The 18564-nt window shown below is 41.8% G+C and overlaps 1 protein-coding gene and 1 long non-coding RNA gene across 6 annotated transcripts in view; one reads left to right on the top strand and one right to left on the bottom strand.

Moving 5' to 3' along the window:
• Positions 1-18564, top strand: part of Spg (dedicator of cytokinesis spg) — a 55349-nt gene that overhangs the window by 34172 nt on the left and 2613 nt on the right. Inside the window, exons 5-17 of one of the 4 annotated variants that reach the window (XM_070302179.1) lie at positions 9707-9791; positions 11320-11778; positions 12049-12348; positions 12577-12781; positions 12907-13089; positions 13304-15032; positions 15192-15209; positions 15283-15445; positions 15826-16263; positions 16452-16593; positions 16736-17411; positions 17556-17917; positions 18066-18424. In XM_070302179.1, the coding sequence (XP_070158280.1) occupies positions 9707-9791; positions 11320-11778; positions 12049-12348; positions 12577-12781; positions 12907-13089; positions 13304-15032; positions 15192-15209; positions 15283-15445; positions 15826-16263; positions 16452-16593; positions 16736-17411; positions 17556-17917; positions 18066-18424 (5119 nt within the window). Of the gene's footprint in view, positions 1-9706; positions 9792-11319; positions 11779-12048; positions 12349-12576; positions 12782-12906; positions 13090-13303; positions 15033-15191; positions 15210-15282; positions 15446-15825; positions 16264-16451; positions 16594-16735; positions 17412-17555; positions 17918-18050; positions 18425-18564 lie in introns of all 4 variants that reach the window. The other 3 variants (XM_070302178.1, XM_070302181.1, XM_070302180.1) reach the window with 3 other exon arrangements.
• LOC138936626 (uncharacterized) lies at positions 1382-13094 on the bottom strand. 2 transcript variants are annotated; one of them, XR_011447407.1, is made up of 5 exons: positions 12545-13094; positions 11400-11771; positions 8702-9091; positions 6574-7038; positions 1382-2586 (listed from the first exon to the last, which is right to left on the bottom strand). It is a non-coding gene; the product is annotated as an uncharacterized lncRNA (long non-coding RNA). The 2 variants fall into 2 exon arrangements; XR_011447408.1 differs by having other exon boundaries at positions 8702-9045.

Raw genomic sequence — 18564 nt, 5'->3', positions numbered from 1 at the left:
ATAAAAAAAAAACAATTTTAAAATTAAATCAATAATTCCTTTTCTTCTCTCTCGAATTAAATAAGATTGTCTTACTATCTTGAGACAAGAGTAACATATACAAATCTAAGCTTATATATTCTTGTATTTAGAATAACTTGATGTTAGATCGCTACAAATTTCCATCTTCATCTTTGTGAGAAAATTAACGGGATAGCACCCAGAGCATTTTATTCTAGATTTAAGAATTGTCATACGTTAACATAAATCGTGGAAAAATGCAACTGCAAGGAGATGCACCCGCTCGATAATCACCTTCCTACAGCTTCGAAATAATCCTACTGCGCTTTCTACCTCCTCCCCCCCCCCTCTCTCTCTCTCTGGCTACTGAAAAATTCAGCGAGGCGCGAATTAACTCGTCAATGTTTCTCCGCGTTGCTTTCATCTATTGAAAAGGAAGTAAAAAAAATATATCGGAAGAGAATATACTTACATAATTAAAATTGAAAAATCACATTATTTGTCCTTCGCTATTTATCATATAATACTTAAACTTAGATCGTCCATCCTTTTTTTCTTTCTTTTTTTTTATTTTTACAATAATTTTTCCATTCTTGCGAGATTGATCTCGACGATGGTGTTTCCTCTTCGAATTTTCGGGGACCAAATCGCTGGACCGAATCACCTGACAGAAAGTCACGCGGAGCTCCGCCAATAAAAAGATACCGTTTTCGCGACGAGCGGTCGCGAGGAGTTCAAGGACCAAGGGCCCGGTCTTGGCATCGGGCCCGGGATATACGCATCGTGTGAACTCACCTTTGCTTTCTCGACCTGTATCGTGTGTCCGCAAGAAGCGACCGCAGCATCTCGACTGGAGCGAGATGAGCAAATACCCCTGTCTCTTCTCCCTTCATTATTTCTCTCTCTCTCTTTCCTTTTCCCTGTCTCGCTTTCCTCCTCTGTCTCCGTCGCTCTAGTTGGGGGCCCAAGGTTTTCAGCTCGGTGAATACGCAGTAACCATGCGGGGAACCTGTTCCCCCCTCCCATAGACGCTCAAGGGGGGTCGCATCCAGCTCTTTAAAGGCGTTACGTTTGTACGTTTCCTCCGTGTCTTTTCCCGGTTCTCCTCTCTTTCTTTCTGCGTTTGTCATTATCGTTGTTATCGCATAGCGCTACCATTAACTATGTAATCGCCGTCAGATGTAATTAAGATTGCGCTACTGTTACTCTCTCGTCTTACTAATGTTAATTGTCATCTAAAGAAGATTAACGTTTTGTGCTCGAAATGTTTCTCCTTATATATATATATATTGCATTATTTTATATTATATTATTTAAAAATGTGAATGGTTTTTTTCTATTATTTTATTTAAAATATCATATGTATCTTTCTTGTGTAACTCGATAATTAATCGATTGATTATTGTACGAAATTGAAACGAAATCCGCCCGAAGATATCTTTTTTTTTTTTTATCCATGGAAACTCTGTGAAATTTCCTTTTTCATATTCATTCTAGGTATTAAGCCGAACGAAGGTATGGGATATCTGGAATTTCCAAGATTTTAAGATGCCATTCTGACTTGTAAGATGCTGCGAGAATCGATCTTCGATTTCGCGGTTAATTATTTCTGTGATTAAGACGGTCGCAATGAACATTGAAAGTTACGGAAATGTAATGGTAATTAAAATTAAGAATATCTTTCAATCGAACTTTCACAGGATGATGATGCCATCTCCAGACCTCTTGTTTAATGAAAGATTCAACGCACGTGTTCTCCGTAATAGCTTGGAAGTTTTGCGTCGAATGTGTTTGATAAAAAAAATTAATATCGCATCAGGAAAAGTGATCGAACGCGTATCACGTTATCAATTTTTCATATAATCACTTGAAACATATTATTTTTAACACAATTAATTCGCAATAATATATTGAATCAGATTTCTTCAACGGCGATGTAACGTGTACATCAACGAAATTTTCAAGTCTCTTCTTTCGCAATATTTCCTAGACCACGATAATCACCAATCTAGCTGATTATTAATTAACGCTAAACGCGTTGATAACGTTGAGTTTTAGCCTCGAACAGTTTCATCATCCAGCTTTAACGAGAGGCATCGAGGTGACAGAGATAACTGATTCGCGAATTGGCGACGGGGTCGTTATCATATTCCATTTACCTAATTGTCGGTTGTCTTCATCGCGGTTAAAGCTAACTTTCCCGTTAACCGCCAATTGTCAAACTGACAGACGGCAACATTTATTATCCGCGGCAATTATTATTATTTCCAATGAGCGGTGTGCCTGAAGCGGGTTCGATGCAGCATCACGCGAATCTCGGGGTTCCGGACCCTTCGCCTTTGTTCCCTTTCGTCTTTGTCGCACGGTCGACGCGTTCTTTCTTCTTCTTGACTCTCTCGTCTTTCACTCTCTCTCTTTCCTTTTCCTCTCCTCGTCTCACGAGGCTGCCTTCTTACGGGGTAACGCGGTTGTAAAGGAACTCCTGTCCGCGTAAGCCGGGGATTCCATCGTTCTTTCCTGTAAAGGCGAGCTTACACGGTTCGCTTTTCACGGTCTCGTCGATGTCCCGGATATGAATCGCTCAACCTACGAGAAGAATAAATCATCAATACGAGATAAAACTGTTATCTGCTTTCTTGTTATATTCATTGGTCACTTAAACATTTTATATATATAAGGAGTCTTCGTACTCTCCGTTTTCTTAAAAACCTTCGAAAGTTTTGCGTGCTCACGATATAATTAAGCTCTGATATAAATTATATGATTTAATTAAAGATCTCAGATAATTATGAAAATATTGAAAATTTATAAAATTGAGAAAAAGAGAGAGAGAGAGAGAGAGAGACGGATTTTTATGCTACTCATTATTCTTGAGAAGCGTAATTGCGCCATAACGTAATTTACTTGCGACGATATATCGCGAGTATTTAAAAAGCCTCGAATATTTTAAACTCTAATTAGTCTACAAGAATCGATTAACATACAAAGCGCCAATAATATGGGAGCATGTGCAATTATTAGTCATACCGTATGAAATGCTATCTCTCTCTCTCTCTCTCTCTCTCTCTCTCTCTCTCTCTCTCTCTTTATCAGAATATATATCTAAATCGGTGTTCCCTGTCGCTTTTCTCTTACCAAAAATATAATAAATCCCCTCTATGTTTCTTTTATAATGAACAAAGTATTTTTTGAATTTTATACAACCCACGAATATTGTATATCCTCCACGTTATGGGGGAGGGAAGGGGAGGGGAGGGAGGGAAGATGTATTATATACTTGCTATTATATATAAAGACGGGCACGGTCTTAAATTTATGAAATATTGAGAAACCTGCAAATTCCACGTATCTAATGTCATTCATCTTGAACTACTCCGTCCCCTTCCATTGTCTCGAGCCGTGTGAAATCGCCTTAAGGTCTACCCTTTCCTTTTCCTTTCCTTAACCTCGACGTAGCCGCGTCGGGGAGGGGGGGGGGGGGGTGGGGGGCCCAGTGCTGTACGACGTGGGACCAACGGACCCGCGAGCCACAGGAGAAGGCGGAGGGGGGAGGGGGAGGGGGAGAGGAAAGAGGAGGGTGAAAAGGGCTCTCCGTGGAGAGCTCTTATATGGGCTACCGAGTCGGGTGAAGGAAATTAACGAATGGTGGCGATCTCGTCAGAGCTTTAATAAGTTATGTACCTGAGAGCGGAAATTACGCGATAAAAAGGGGTCAAAGGGGGAGAGAGCTCTTCCCAGCTTTTCGCAAGAATCTACGATTCGCTTGTAAAAGACAACGGATGTTGTTGGAAGATCTCGATTTTCGATCTCTCATATCAAGGCGAATCATGTATACGCGTCTCGACGTCGTCCTTAATGAACGCTTTATTCCTTTGAGATCCACTGGACGAGCGCAAAGCATAAAGCCGAAAGTAATATCTTGATATATATATATATATATATATATATATATATATATATATGAATATTTGAAAAAATATTCATATGCGTGATAATTATATTACGAATAAGTTTTAATTAAAATAATATAAAATTATGAGCTTTTCTCCGATGAATGCTTTATCAAACCAAATAATAATAAATATAGCGATAAACACTGACGATTCTAACTCGAGAAGAAAATTATTTCCCTTCCGTATAGCGCACGAGAAATTTGACGAAAAAAATCCTGTTACACGAAATTCATTTTGCGAGAATAAAATCCGGCCGTGAATTCGTTCCGAAAAAAAAGCTGCGAGACTCGCGTTTAATCGCGCTTAATCGCCCGTCATTCTGCTTAATTGACACTATGGGGGAATTAAAGATTTGGCCCTGACGTCTATTATACTCTGCTGCCTTTTGCTATGCACATCGTTCGTACACGGGACTGCAGCTCTCCGAATGCATACATACCATATATCCGATACGTGTATGAATATATGTATATATACGCGTGTGTATGTACGCGTGTGTATTCGTATGCGTTTGTGTGTCGCGGTTGCGCGAGTATGTATGTACCCTCGAGCGATGCCAGCCTCGACGTTCGTCTTCCCACGAACCCTTTACTGCACGTACGAGTCTCGTTACTCGTTCCGGGATCAGAAAACACTCCCATTAAAGCCGTTTTACACGATTCGCGCGAATAACTTGGCGACGAACGCTGAAGAGACCGCGATCGCGTGCGAACCACCTGTCAGGATCTAAGGGGCGATATAAGTGACGCTAATTGCGGACTCGCGATGACGGAATCGCGAAATTTTTATTCCTAAGCGAGATGGATTAAGATTTCCTAATTAAAGTTGCATTAATAATTAATTCGTAACACGATCCGTGCATTACACTAGATACACCATCGCGAATTATTTTCCAAATTATTAATCATCACCTTACTTGTTCGAGATTCCTGTAAAAAGAAGAAGAAAACGATTTCAAATCGATCATTTGAAACGGCGTAAGCATGCGCGACTCGTAAAATATTCGTAGCGATTTTATCCGCGCTCTGTGTACTTGGCAACTACTACGACTTCGTCGAAGGAAGATCGGCTCGAGGGGCACAATGTCCTCTATGCTAATGCATAGTTGTATATTCCGCGTTGAAGGCGAAGCTAATGGCCGCGGTAAGACACGTACGTCGATATTTCGACGTTGAGTCACGAGCCAAGAGTGCAAATATTTTACCGACTACATATACGCCGACTATACTCTACATTAAGAGGAAAAGGAGGACGGAGGGGGGCAGAGAGAGAGAGAGAGAGACAAAGAAAATGGTTTTGCTTGTGCGAGAGTCGGAACGGGAGTCCGCGGGACTGACTTTCCAGGAGCACCGACGTAATTATAGCGTTTAGAGCTACCGAACGGTAACTGAAACCTCCCTGAGCGATGCGAGAGAGAAAGGACGAGCTTCTGAAACTGACATCTCCTGCCTAATGAAGAGGAAAAGCGGCGTTGGAATATCCACCTTTTCTAAATGGGAGAATTCTCCGCGACGCGCGTCGATTAAAATAGATATTAAAGTTCCTATGATATTGCGATAATAATCGATCCTTCGATAATACATCACCTTCTCAATTATATTTTTTATTGTTAATTATATATAATAAATTAACGTATCAGAGAGATTTAAATACCGTTCGTTAAAAAATTTCTCATTATATTTAAATTCGTTTAAATCGAGAGATACAACGAGAATACGAGATAAATTTATACAGACGCAAATAATTGTTGCTAATAAAATAGATCTCGCGTTGCGGATGGTTTATCTAGTATATCTGCATTGTCCCCCCGAAGGATCGTACGAATGACGTAGGCGCGATTTATATCCGTATTCATAGTCCGTCCTTGAGGAATAAGGATTCCTTGTTCCTCGTTCCACGTTTCATAAACTTTCCTTCACCGAACAAGGAATCTTACTGGCTCCCTTATCTCAAGGAAGGTCACGAGCTTCCTTGAGAAGTGATGCGACCTTTTTAGCAGACGATACGCAGAATATAACCAAATATAACCTCCAAAAGTTAGTTTCGTTACATTTCAATCTGTGGTTTTGTGGTTATTTGTGTCGCGCTCTCAAACTGAAAGTGTATAAAGGAAAAAGGGATAATGGACAATGAATTTTTAAATGATTCTGACGATGGATTTGAAGACGAAAATCCAGAGAATCGGATTCTGTGGCGGATTCCGAAAAGATACATTCGCGATTGGGAAAATCCCGTGGAATTTTTTGAAGATACGAAAAAGTTTTCATATGTATTATATGAAATTAGTCGCAGGCAGCATAAAACGGTGCTGCCTCCAATCGGTCACTAAAAATCCCTAAAATATTCCTTTCTTTTGAAAGGGAGACTCGAGGTCCATCTATGAAACAAGGTGGCCTTGCAGATTCAAGGAATCCTTCATGGAGGCTTCCTCCGTCCTTAAAATAAGGAAGGACTATGAATAAGGGTATTAAACCGCGAGACTTCCTCCGTTCTTCATCATTGACGAGAGATAAGCCAGCGGCTTGGCTAACATCGATAATCTCGAGAGATTATAGGTTCGATGCCCTTTCGCTCGCAAGAGACGGTCCTCGCCACGGCGTGGGCGAGGATGTCGTCGTACCTCTAAAGCTCCATCGACGGGGAAATCACGAGCGCCGTCCACCGTTGTCCTCGTCTTCGAGAGTCCACGTGTCGCACGGGCCCCGAGGTGTTTCGCGGCCAATGGCCCAACGAATTCGTCATCCCGGGGATGAGAGATGAGAGACGGTGAGAAGGGGAGAAAATCTCAGGGGAGAGACCGGGGACTCGTCGTTGCCGGGGGCGGTCGTCGGGCTCCGCTGGAATATATCCGATATCTTTGGAATGGGGCATAGGTCCCAACAACGCGGCGGGCATTGCCTGAACCTGTCTCCACGCATCGAAGTCTGCCTGCTCACCTGCATTCCATCATGAGGAGACTGGAGGGGCGCCTTTCGGAGGCCCGCAGGATCGTCGAGATCGCGCGCGGCGCCCTCCCTTCGGTTCCCCCTTAATTAAGACGCCTCGTTTTGCGTAGCGGTATCGAAACTTGAATCCGGCAGTCTTTCTAAAATTGGAAATGTTTAATTAAGAATTATTTTAATTATCACGACTAAGAGAGCTATATTATATTTAATAATAATAAATTATTCTATTAAATGTTACATTACTGTTATTGTGTATCTTATGTAAGGAATTTTTTACGTATATTGTAAAGTTTTAAATACGGTTTCACATATATATATATAATGACGTTTCTTAGATGAATAAAAATTTTCTCTCGACTGAATAGGGATTCCAGGAATGAGTAAGTATGATTCATTAATCCGGATCGTCATTCTGGAAAAGCTGATTTGCATACGTGGTAGCGAGAGTGTTGGATATGTTCCTAGCGAACCGGCTCGGGTATGGGATCGCGGTGCCGAATCACCGAGAGATCAGTGACGTAGCCGTACAGAGGGCGGGAAATTCTCAGGTTCAGGAGAGTCTGGACTGGGAGAAAAAACAAAAAAAAAAAACTGCGCGAGCGCGCCATACGAAACTGCGTTCTCCTCTCTCGAACCTACCACTTAATTTAATCTTGCTTTAACATCGAGCTCTCGTGAAAGCCGGTTCGACGTTCTCTTTCTCTCTCTCTCTCTCTCTCTTTTTCGCTCTCTGAAAACGAATTTCAATGTCAATTGACCTTTTCGCGGCTTTTCAGCCTATGTGAGACTGAAAATTCATAGACGTTTAGAAAGATAGCATTTTAAAAAAATTGCAAATTGATTTATACCATAAGAGAGAAAAATGGTAAGAGAATTTTATACCGTATGTTCATCTATATTAGCAAATTAGATTTTAAATAATCGATCCAACTAATATTATATCGATGACTGTTATCAATCTTAATCGAATTGAACAAAGAAATCTTAATATTCTTTATATTCTCTGATTTAAAATATTTAAGCTTTCTGAAATGTTATTTCAACGATCTTGCATTTTTTTTTTTTTTTTACGCCTACAAGTCTTACAGAAAAGATTCAATAATTTTACTCTTTTTATAAAACTCTTTTACGAATGAAAAATTAAATGATACATCAATGATATCGCTATTCAAGATACACATCAATAAAATCTATCAAACGAAGTAACGAAATCGAGCGAAATTAATTGTCGACTGCCAACGGAATTAGCATGGAATAATCTTCTTATCAGCGCCTTATGTTTCGAGTATCAATAGTTACGTTACTGCGGCCGGTTAAACGCTCTCCAAGAAGTTTAAAGCATTGTCAAGTGAGATTTATGTGAAAGGATTTTTTTAACTGCTACGTGCTTGCATTCTCCCGCATCATATTCGATTTTGGCGAATAATAATAATCGAATCGGCTTCGCGCAAACATCGAACGAATAATTCTTATGTCTTCCATTGCGAAGATCATTTAAATTCATGGAAATACGTAATATTTTTAGAATAAATATTACGTGAGTACGTATCGCGAGATTCATTGGTATAATATTAATTTTTATATAACTGTATTTTTAAAATTAATTAATCCTTTTTATCTCATTGTCTCGAACGTCATATATTTAAAAAAACGTACGTTATAATTATAATTCCGTACTAATTTTTTTATTATTTGCACGAGTCCTTGTTTTTTTTTCCGATAGATGTAAAACTTGCGACTTTTCCTTTATATAGATTTTATATATATATATATACACATACATAATATGAACGACTCGAGTACCTATCTGCATTCCTGCGAAGCGACAGAGTTCTCCAATGCGGGAGCCCACCGTCGAGAGGCCCACGGGCCTGTTGTAGGGCCCTCAATGCGTTCGAGAACACGTAGGGCCCTATGGCATGCGACCCGACTCGGCATCATGCGTTGAGGTCATGGGAAGTTAAGTAGCCGCTTCTACGAGGCACCACTTCGAAAGCAAATCTCCCAAAGTGTGATGCAACGTACACCTCAATCATTGTAATAATCCTGTTTCTCATCCCGTTTTCCCGACTTCATCCGATGCTCAATTTTTCGTCACACAGCGGCTTTAATTCGTCAACGTCTCTCTTTCTCTCTCCTTCTTTCTTCTTTTCCGAGAGAGGAATTAAAAATGGATTGATGGAATTTTTTAAGCTGACAAAAGAATTTTTCTCCATCCATTTACAAGAATAAAAAGAATGTTAGAAAATTATATCATTATTAATATTTTTTAAGTAATTGTAGTTCCTTATTATATGTGTGTATTTTCCTTTAATATGGGAATAACACGCGTGGATTTTTCTATATCGATAGATGTTATATAAGGCACTTTGTCGTAAGGCTGAGATTGGATAATTTTATTTTTAGACGACGTTGAATAAATAATAGATCATCGGTTAACGGCACAAAGTATAAAAATGTTTCTCTATCGTAATTTATTTTTATATGCTTGCAAATAAGAGACTCGCGCCGTTATATTGAATCATGCGTATCATGAATTGTAATTCAATATTTCGCAATTAATGTAATTTAAGTAAAATTATTCCTCGGGAAAAAGATTCGAAACATGTCAAAATATTTTGCAACGGGATTGAAATCTATATGCGCTTTAATAATTATGATAGAAATAATGGTAAAATTAAATGCACGTATTTTTTTTTTTGATTATTATATATTAATTAGCAAAGAAATATTTTTCACTAATTTTTAATGACGTAAAGCAACATTCTTTGCCTTCTATCACGGCTCCTTTTTCTTCTCACGTTTCAGAAAGCTCGGTTTGGACCTGGTGCCACGTCAAGGTGCTCATATGGTGGAACCGGATACCATGTCCGTTGTGGAGTTATACCATGTGGTAATTACGAGTGACAAATATGTTCTTTTCGAGCCGATCGCAGTCGCTTTTATCTCTCAAACATTGAATAGCGGATAACAATGGGAAAATAGAGGGACCAAACACGCGCGGAATGCGCGACGGTGATGAGGCGTGGAATTATACGCGAATTCATCAAAATGCTGACCACGTAGATAGCATCGCCATAGCGCGATGTTACTTCGATTACAGTTACTTCGACAAATCCGGTTTATAATATGGAATATAATAACAAGGAAATATTTTATAATTCGTATTGTAATTTGTCGAATAACGATCCGTAATTTTTCGAGATGAATTATAACGTGATCTGATATTAATTATCGAAAGGATCGAATTATAAATGACCATTTTTTGCGATTCTATTGGATGATTGCATAAGTTCGTGCCCGATTTTCATAGATGGCATTAAGTTGCTGCATGGCGGAGTTCTATTGTTTTCGTGTGGTAATTGTTGCTTACGCCGAATAGATGACGTTGTCTTATGTCAATTTAGCGTCAGACATTGTTCAGATAAGTCCATTTGTGCATAAGAGAAATCGTTAAAAATGGAGAACGAAAGGTGCATTTGCGGCATGTAACGCTATATGAATTTCGGAAAGGCGTGAGTGTTGGGATTGCACAAAAAAATATTCAAAGCGTTTATTTGGACCGCGCTTCTGCTCTCCGAACAGTCCAAAAGTGGTTTGGCAGATTTCGAAATGGTGATTTCAACATGGAGGATCAACCCCGCTCTGGACGGCCTTCTGGCATTGATGATGACATTGTGCGTGCCTTAGTGGAAAGAAAGCCAAGGATTACAACTGAGGATATTGCTGAGAGGCTGAACATGGATAATTCAACCGCTTTTCGTCATTTAAAAAAGCTTGGATACATTTCCAAGCTTGATACGTTGGTGCCGCATCTCCTGACTGTAAGGAATAAGCTGTAGGAAAACTGCAGGAGTCGCAATGGGAAATTCTGCAGCACCCGCCATATTCTCCAGATATTGCGCCTTCAGATTTTTATCCGTTCCGGTCTTTGCAGAATAGTTTAAATGGCAAGAATCTCAATTCCGAGGAAGCTGTCGAAAACCACCTTAGAAACTTTTTTCAAGAAAAACCAAGTTCTTTCTTCAAAAATGGAATCGACAAGCTTATAGATGGTTGGAAAACCATTGTAGAAAAGAATGGAGACTATATAATTGATTAATAAAAGTGTTATCTCTAAAATATAATCTATTGAAGTTTATATTTAAATCGGGCACGAACTTATGCAATCACCCAATATTAACATCAATTAAAATAATTAAGCAGACAGTTGAAGAAGTCGAAATTAAACGCGAATTGGTCATTAATCCTTTAGACTCTCACCGATACTTGAATATTGCACATCGTAATTCTCGGTTTACCTTCGCGAATCAGGATCTGAACTTTCTAAGAGTCAAAGTCAAACTTAGAATCGAAGAGCCAAGTTAATCCGCTCATTAAATAATCATTTGAATACCGCTAATCTCGAAGGGATCTTGCAGCACGTGCAGAGTGCCGAGAACTCGCAGGGCGCGTCCGCTCGAGGAACTCTGCGTCGCAAGGAGCACAAGAAGGTCCTTACCCATCACTTGTACTTCTGCATGAGGGACTTCGGCCACTCGGTCGGCGAGGACACCGAGATCTACTTCTCCCTGTTCGACGCCAAGCGGCAGCAGTACCTGAGCGAGCGCTTCCTGGTGCGAATCAGCAAAGAGGGCTTCTCCAACTACGTGGAGAAGATGCACAGCAACTGCACCATCTTCACGGACCTGGGTAACTCCGATCTGAGTCGCGATCTTTACATGATTGCACACGTGATGCGCTGCGGCCGGATGTTGTACTCCGATTCCGGCAAGAATAAGGCCGGGACCGCGATCTACCGGCGACCTCACGGGGTGGCGGTGCTCTCTCTGGCAGAGGCTGCGCAGGATCATGCGGAGGAACTCGAGATGACCTTCAAAGTAAACAGATAAAGATTAGAGAGATCTGACATTCGCGTGGAGAATATTAGTTTTCATATATTTTATTATAAATTTTATTGTATCTCAATTTTTTTAAATCTGAAATTTAAATTTTTTTGAAAATTTTGTATAATAATATATATGTCTCCTAAATAAATTGATTAAAACACCTTTATAAACGTTTTCATAATTCAGAAAAATTATTGCGAAGAATTAAATATGGAAATGAGAGAAACAAATTTAACACTTAAAAATTTCTATTTCTCTCAGGTGTATCAAGGGGAAGAAAAAGAGTTTCACCAGTTGCACGAGCAAGTCATACGCAATACCAAGTGTTCTCCTTTACCCGGACAGCCCAATTACGGAATAGTCGTATCCCTTCGTATCCTACACGGAGAACTGTCTCAAGTTCGGGACGAGAATCCGTTACTGTTCAAAAATATCTGTCTCACGAAGAAGCTCGGTTTCTCGGACGTCATTATGCCGGGCGATGTGCGTAACGATTTATATCTGAAGCTAGAACGGGGAGAATTCGAACGCGGCGGAAAGTCTACCGGCAAGAATATCGAGGTAAGATCATTTCCGAGAAATTATTTTTCCCGCAAAACGTATTTCTGTTGAAGAATAGAAATTTGTATAAAAATATTTTCACATCAAATTATAATTATTAACTTAGTTGAAAGAAATATATGCTATATTATAAATTTAATAAAGTGATATACGATAAAGAAATCACAAATTTTACAAAAGAAGATCGATATCTTACCATAAAACCCTATCTGTTGTCAATAAAACTAGGTAACAATCCTGGTGCTGGATGCGGACGGTCAACCCTTAGAAGAGTGTCTATTTGGGGCCGCAGGCACGGACGGTAGCTCCGAATATCAAAGTTTGGTCATATACCATCACAACAGCCCATCGTGGGCGGAAACTGTAAGACTGGCGATACCTATCGATAAGTTCTACGGGAGCCACGTGCGTTTCGAGTTTCGCCATTGTTCCAGTGAGTCCCAATAGATATCGATCGATGTCTCTGTTTTTTTCGCCTTTTTTGTCGTCTTCTGTATTTATCTTTCCATCTCTCCATCAATGGAGATCTTTTCATTTATCTTGCCTGTCGTATTGTAGCGCGCGAGAAGAACGACAAGAAGCTCTTCGCTTTTGCATTCGTTCGTCTGATGGAACCCGGAGGTGCTACTCTTCAGGATGGTCCGCACGAGTTGTACATTTACAAATGCGAAGAGCGCGCGAAATTAGATTCGCTGAGTTATTTGTCATTGCCGAGCAGCGCGCGAGAACCGAGTACCTCAGGTAAATCCAAGTTTCTAAAATGTGAAATAAACTCATGTAAATAATATTCGAAATTTGAATAAATCGATAGTCGTAATTATGAATATTATTAATCGTCTATTACGTTATCAAATAAATAAAAACTTAATATTTTTTTTATATATAAAATATTTCTGAAAGAAAGAAAGAAATATTTCTAAATACATATATTTAGTTTTCCCGTTATCTTTGCCAGGTCCACCAGCCTTCACCAGATCACCTAAGGAAACTGTATTTGTGCACACTCTGCTCTGCAGCACTAAACTGACGCAAAACGTCGATCTACTCAGCCTGTTGCAATGGAAGGCGCATCCTGAACGAATATCCGAAGCTCTCGGTCGTGTGCTTCGATTAGACGGCGAGGAACTGGTCAAGTTCTTGCAAGACATCCTTGACGCGCTGTTCGCCATGTTTCATACCGAGGATGGCAACTCTACGGCGCATTCCGGCCTCGTGTTCCAGGTACTCGTATCCATCTTTAGTCTATTAGAGGATTCCAAGTTCGAGCATTTCAAGCCAGTGATGGATGCCTACATCTCGGATCATTTTGCTGCGGCTTTGGTGTACAAGGGTCTTCTTAGCAGCGTGCAACATTGTGCCGATTGGGTCACCGCGGCGGAGAAGCAGGAGCCGATTATGAAATGCTTCCGCTCGCTTGAGTACATCTTTAAGTTCATCATCCAAAGTCGATTACTATTCGCCCGTGCTACCGCCGGCCAATACGAGGATAGTTTTAAGCGCGATTTGTACTGCGTGTTCGCGGCCCTTAATAAGATGCTGGGCATTCCATATGAGATGGTACTCCTGTCGCAGATCGCACTGCTGCTGTCGATCGCGGCGGTGTTCGAGCAGTTGGTGGCGGTGCTGCCGATTCTCGAAGTAGCCAAGCTCACATGTACGATGCTGGACTCGATACCGCGCGAGCCACCGCTTCAGCTCACGCAAGCCAAGCTGGTCGCCATCAAGAATCTCACGACATCCAGCTTGTTCCGCAAGGACGATGAGAGTCGAAACCTCTTGCTTGTTACTGTATGTCGGCATCTGCGTGTCCATCTGGCTCGCAGGGAGGAATTACGGTCCTGTACTGATATCTTGGGCGAGATACTCAGCTTCCTGCATAAGCGCGGCAGAGACACGAACAAGGTCAACAATTGTATCCATCACGATGTCGAGACACTCTGTCTATCGGTGCTCGACGTGCTTATACAGACGATACTGATCGTGATAAATGCCAGCGGACCGGTTCTCGGTTGTCTCGTAGGCTGTCTGATCGGATTGCTCCAGCTGCTTGACGAGTATCACTACGCGCGACTCTGGGAAGAGCTGACGCATGGATCCGGTGATCGAAAGTCGCTCAAGGACTTTTTGCTCCGGGCGTTTTTAGTGCTGCGCGATCTTGTGCGACAGGAGGTATTTCCGCCAGACTGGCTGGTCATCCGGATGCAAGCCAACAATGTTATTTTAAGATCGCTGCAGGAACTCGCGCAGCCGCTCGCTTTCCGCTTCCTCCACGGCAGCTTCGATTCGCAACTCTGGTCCACGTACTTCAACTTGGCGGTAGCGTATCTTACCCAGCCATCGCTCCAGCTCGAACAGTTCTCCGAGGTCAAGCGGGAGAAGATTGTGGAGAAGTATGGCGATATGAGGGTACTCATGGGCTTCCAAATACTGTCCATGTGGTCGCATCTGGGCGAGCGTAAACTCGAATTTATACCGGGTATGGTCGGGCCTTTCTTGGAAGTCACTTTGGTACCGGAGAGTGAACTTCGTAAGGCGACCTTGCATATTTTCTTCGATATGATGGAGTGCGAGCAGCGAACTCGTGGTAGCTTCAAATCAGTAGAGTCTGAACTGATCGACAAACTGGACATTCTTATCAGCGAGAATAAAGGCGACGATGAGTACAGACAGTTATTTAACACTATGTAAGTTGATGCAACCGATTTAATCCATAGATATTTTTTTTTTTACATCGATTTCTAGAGTTTTAAGCGTTTTAAGCGTTTTGATAAACATATTTAAAGTCTTCGGAAAAAAAAATATTATGTCACGCTTATCAAATTTGCAATTTCATGCTGCTTCAGGGAACATCTTAGCGCCGTGTAAGTTAAACGTTTATAGACGAACGTGATATTTTTCATTTTTGATGATGTAATGTTTTACTTTCGCATATAGATTATTGGACAGGGTGCAGTCCGAGGATCCGGCTTGGAAGGACAGTGGCACTGCCTTTATAACATCCATCACACGTTTATTGGAAAGGCTTCTCGATTACAGAAGCGTTATCCAGGGTGATGAGAATCGTGACAAGCGCATGTCGTGCACCGTAAATTTGTTGGTACGTGAACCTAAAGAAAGATCTCAAAATTTTAGATATAACGTTGCCAATAAAAAGTATATTAATAATAATAACATACTATGGCTATTAGTAACAATTAAAAAATGCGCGCGCAGCGATACCGCTATGTCTATATTTTTCTCGCGACTTATTGTTAGCGCGTTGATTAACCGAACCGTGCGACGCACGACGACGCACGTGTCATACACATTAACGAATATATATTCGGTCAATCCATGCACGCGCGACATTTAGCAGCTCGAGTGGATGGAAATTTTATTATTCCTCTTGCTTGCTCAACTATCGATCAGCTTGCGACCGCGTAGAAACGATTGAAACTCTCAGAGGATGACATGGGGCTACTTCTGCTCTTTCTGCAGAATTTCTATAAGAATGAGTTCAATCGAAAGGAGATGTACCTGCGCTACATCTACAAGCTACACGATCTACATCTGGCCGCCGAGAATTATACGGAAGCCGGCTTTACGATGAAACTGTATGCCGATCAGCTGGGCTGGGGCTCTGCCGTCCTGCCGCCAGATCACGCTCATCCTCAGCAGCCGGAGTGGCAGCGGAAGGAGCTACTCTATCACAAGATCATCCATTATCTCGATCGTGGCAAGTGTTGGGAAAAGGGTATCCCCCTGTGCAAAGAGCTGGCAATCCTTTACGAGACCAGGCTGTACGATTACGCCAAGCTCAGTCATGTGCTGAAGCTACAGGCCAAGTTCTTAGATAACATCCTGACGCAGCTGCGTCCGGAACCGGAGTACTTCCGCGTCGGGTTTTATGGCCTCAGCTTCCCGCTCTTCGTTAGAGTAAGTTTGATGTGTTATCTGAATCAGCGATTTTTAGAGGCCGCTTAATATATGGAGCAATTTAGGCATAATGTTCTATCTCATATATTTTATTAGAATAGTTCGATTTTAATTTTATTAATATATCACTTCATTCTTTGTGTGTGAAAAGAACTCGTCGAAATTATGATTCGTATCTTTTATTCTAGAACAAGTTATTTATCTATCGAGGTTTGGAATATGAGCGAATAGGAGCGTTCACGCAACGGTTGCAAACCGAGTTTCCTTGTGCTCAGATACTGATGAAAAATTCCCCACCGGATGAGAGCATTCTGACATCTGAAGGTCAATGTAAGTGAGATGAAATTTATCAATAATTCTAAATTAAAAATCAATTCTTTCTCTCTCTCTCTCTCTCTCCAATAATTTAAAAATCGATTATCTATCATATATACAATATAATATTTCATTTAAAATCATCATTTTCTCGTAGATATTCAAATTTGTAATGTGAAACCAATCCCCGAGGAAGGCAGCCTAGCTTGCAGCGGCGCCGAAGTTCCAGAACGCGTGGTCGCCTTTTATTTGGTGAACGATGTACGTAAATTCACGTTCGATCGACCGCTACATCGCGGCCCGGTGGACCGTGAGAACGAATTCAAGTCGCTGTGGATCGAGAGAACGACATTGACGACGGAGGCGAAGTTGCCGGGGATCCTCAGATGGTTCGAGGTGATCGAGAAGCGATCGGAGCTGATGGCGCCGGTGCAATACGCCTGCGAGACCATGCAGAGTGTAGAGAGAGAACTGAGGCGGCTGGTGGCGCAATACACCGCTGAACCGCACAGAAATATTAATCCATTCAGCATGCGGCTGCAGGGTATCATCGACGCTAATGTAATGGGCGGCATCACCAAGTATCAGGAGGCCTTTCTCACGCCGGAGTTTGCGCGGCAGAATCCCGAGATGGTACCGCACGTTAACAGACTCAAGGGACTGATCTTGGATCAGATGAGCGTGCTCGAATCCGGTCTAGTATTGCATGGCCAGATCGCGCCGGCCGGCGTTCAACCGCTGCACAAGAGATTAATTGAAAGGTTCACGCAACTCAAACAAGGTCTCGGTCCGCTGGCCAGGCAAAGGACTATTCATCAAGACAGCATCGTCAAGTAAATTCTACAACTGTAGAATGTCCTAGATTTATTTTGGATATCAATGGCAATCTCTTGGGCATTATCTTAATCTCGCAAACATTAACGAGTCTATTTCGTTAGCGTTATAAAATTAATTTAATCGTATCTTTATTCTTCTAGTTCGCCACTACCACCCCTTCCAATTAACGATAAGCAACGCCCGGCTACCTTGGAGACTGCCGGCTCCAGGACATCACACGCCGATAGCGACGGTCTTCTAGAAGACGAGGGCTTTTACACTAAGGTAGATGGCGTGCCGCCACCTATTCCGCAGCGAGAGGTTCGACCGCGTTCCGTCGGCTATGGTACAACACCGCCCAGACCTACGCATCAGAGATCTCTCAGTAAACCGTTGAGTCCGAAACTGCCACTGAGGCATTCTTTGCCTACTCCTACCGATGGCGCGGATCAAGGCGGTCTCAGAAGCTCTTGGAGCGAACCTGGTCCCGAGCCCGCCCCGCCGCTACCACCCAGAGGTTGCAGTAAGTTAATTTCTCTGATTCTTTCAAGGCAGCTGAAAAAGTCCTTCGCGTTGTTGCGTTGCTCGAATTACATAAACGTAATTAGCGGGACTTTTTTACATGTCGCAAGTCGCATCAGAATAAATTCTCGCAGCACTTTCTGTTGCAGCGCCAGACAAGAGAGACTCGAATCCGAATGCTGCGGTTCCACCAGCGCCACCGAAACGCGGATTAGCATATAAACGCACAAACACAGAGTGGAGTACGGACGACGACTCCGAAATCACAGAACCGAGAAACGAATCGAGCGATTTGCGCGATAGCGGCATTTCTACCGCCAGTCTACTGGACTTTCAGTCGCATCTGACGAATCTGAATAATCTCGGCTACGAGGATTTCGAGCCGCGCTCCCGATCCAATGACATCATGAACATCTCCCCGCCGTCTGTAATAAGTGCGCTCAACGTCTCCACCGGCAGCTTCACCAGCGGCACATTCCAGGGCTCGCATTCTCTGCCCGGTCAAGAGGTGAGAAAATAGAACTTAAATATAGAACTAAATAACAAGTGTATTTTAGAATGGACCGCTAAAATTAAAATATTTTTTCTATCTAAATTTTCTAATTAAATATTATTTTACCAACTTTCTTAAGTTTCAAAATCATACAC

This window comes from Polyergus mexicanus, unplaced genomic scaffold (genome assembly GCF_030449975.1).
Source record: "Polyergus mexicanus isolate NDT 795.1 unplaced genomic scaffold, iyPolMexi1.0 SCAF_9, whole genome shotgun sequence".
NCBI lineage: Eukaryota > Metazoa > Arthropoda > Insecta > Hymenoptera > Formicidae > Polyergus > Polyergus mexicanus.
Note: the sequence above shows the minus strand (reverse complement) of the source record. Positions and strands in the feature narration are given on the sequence as shown.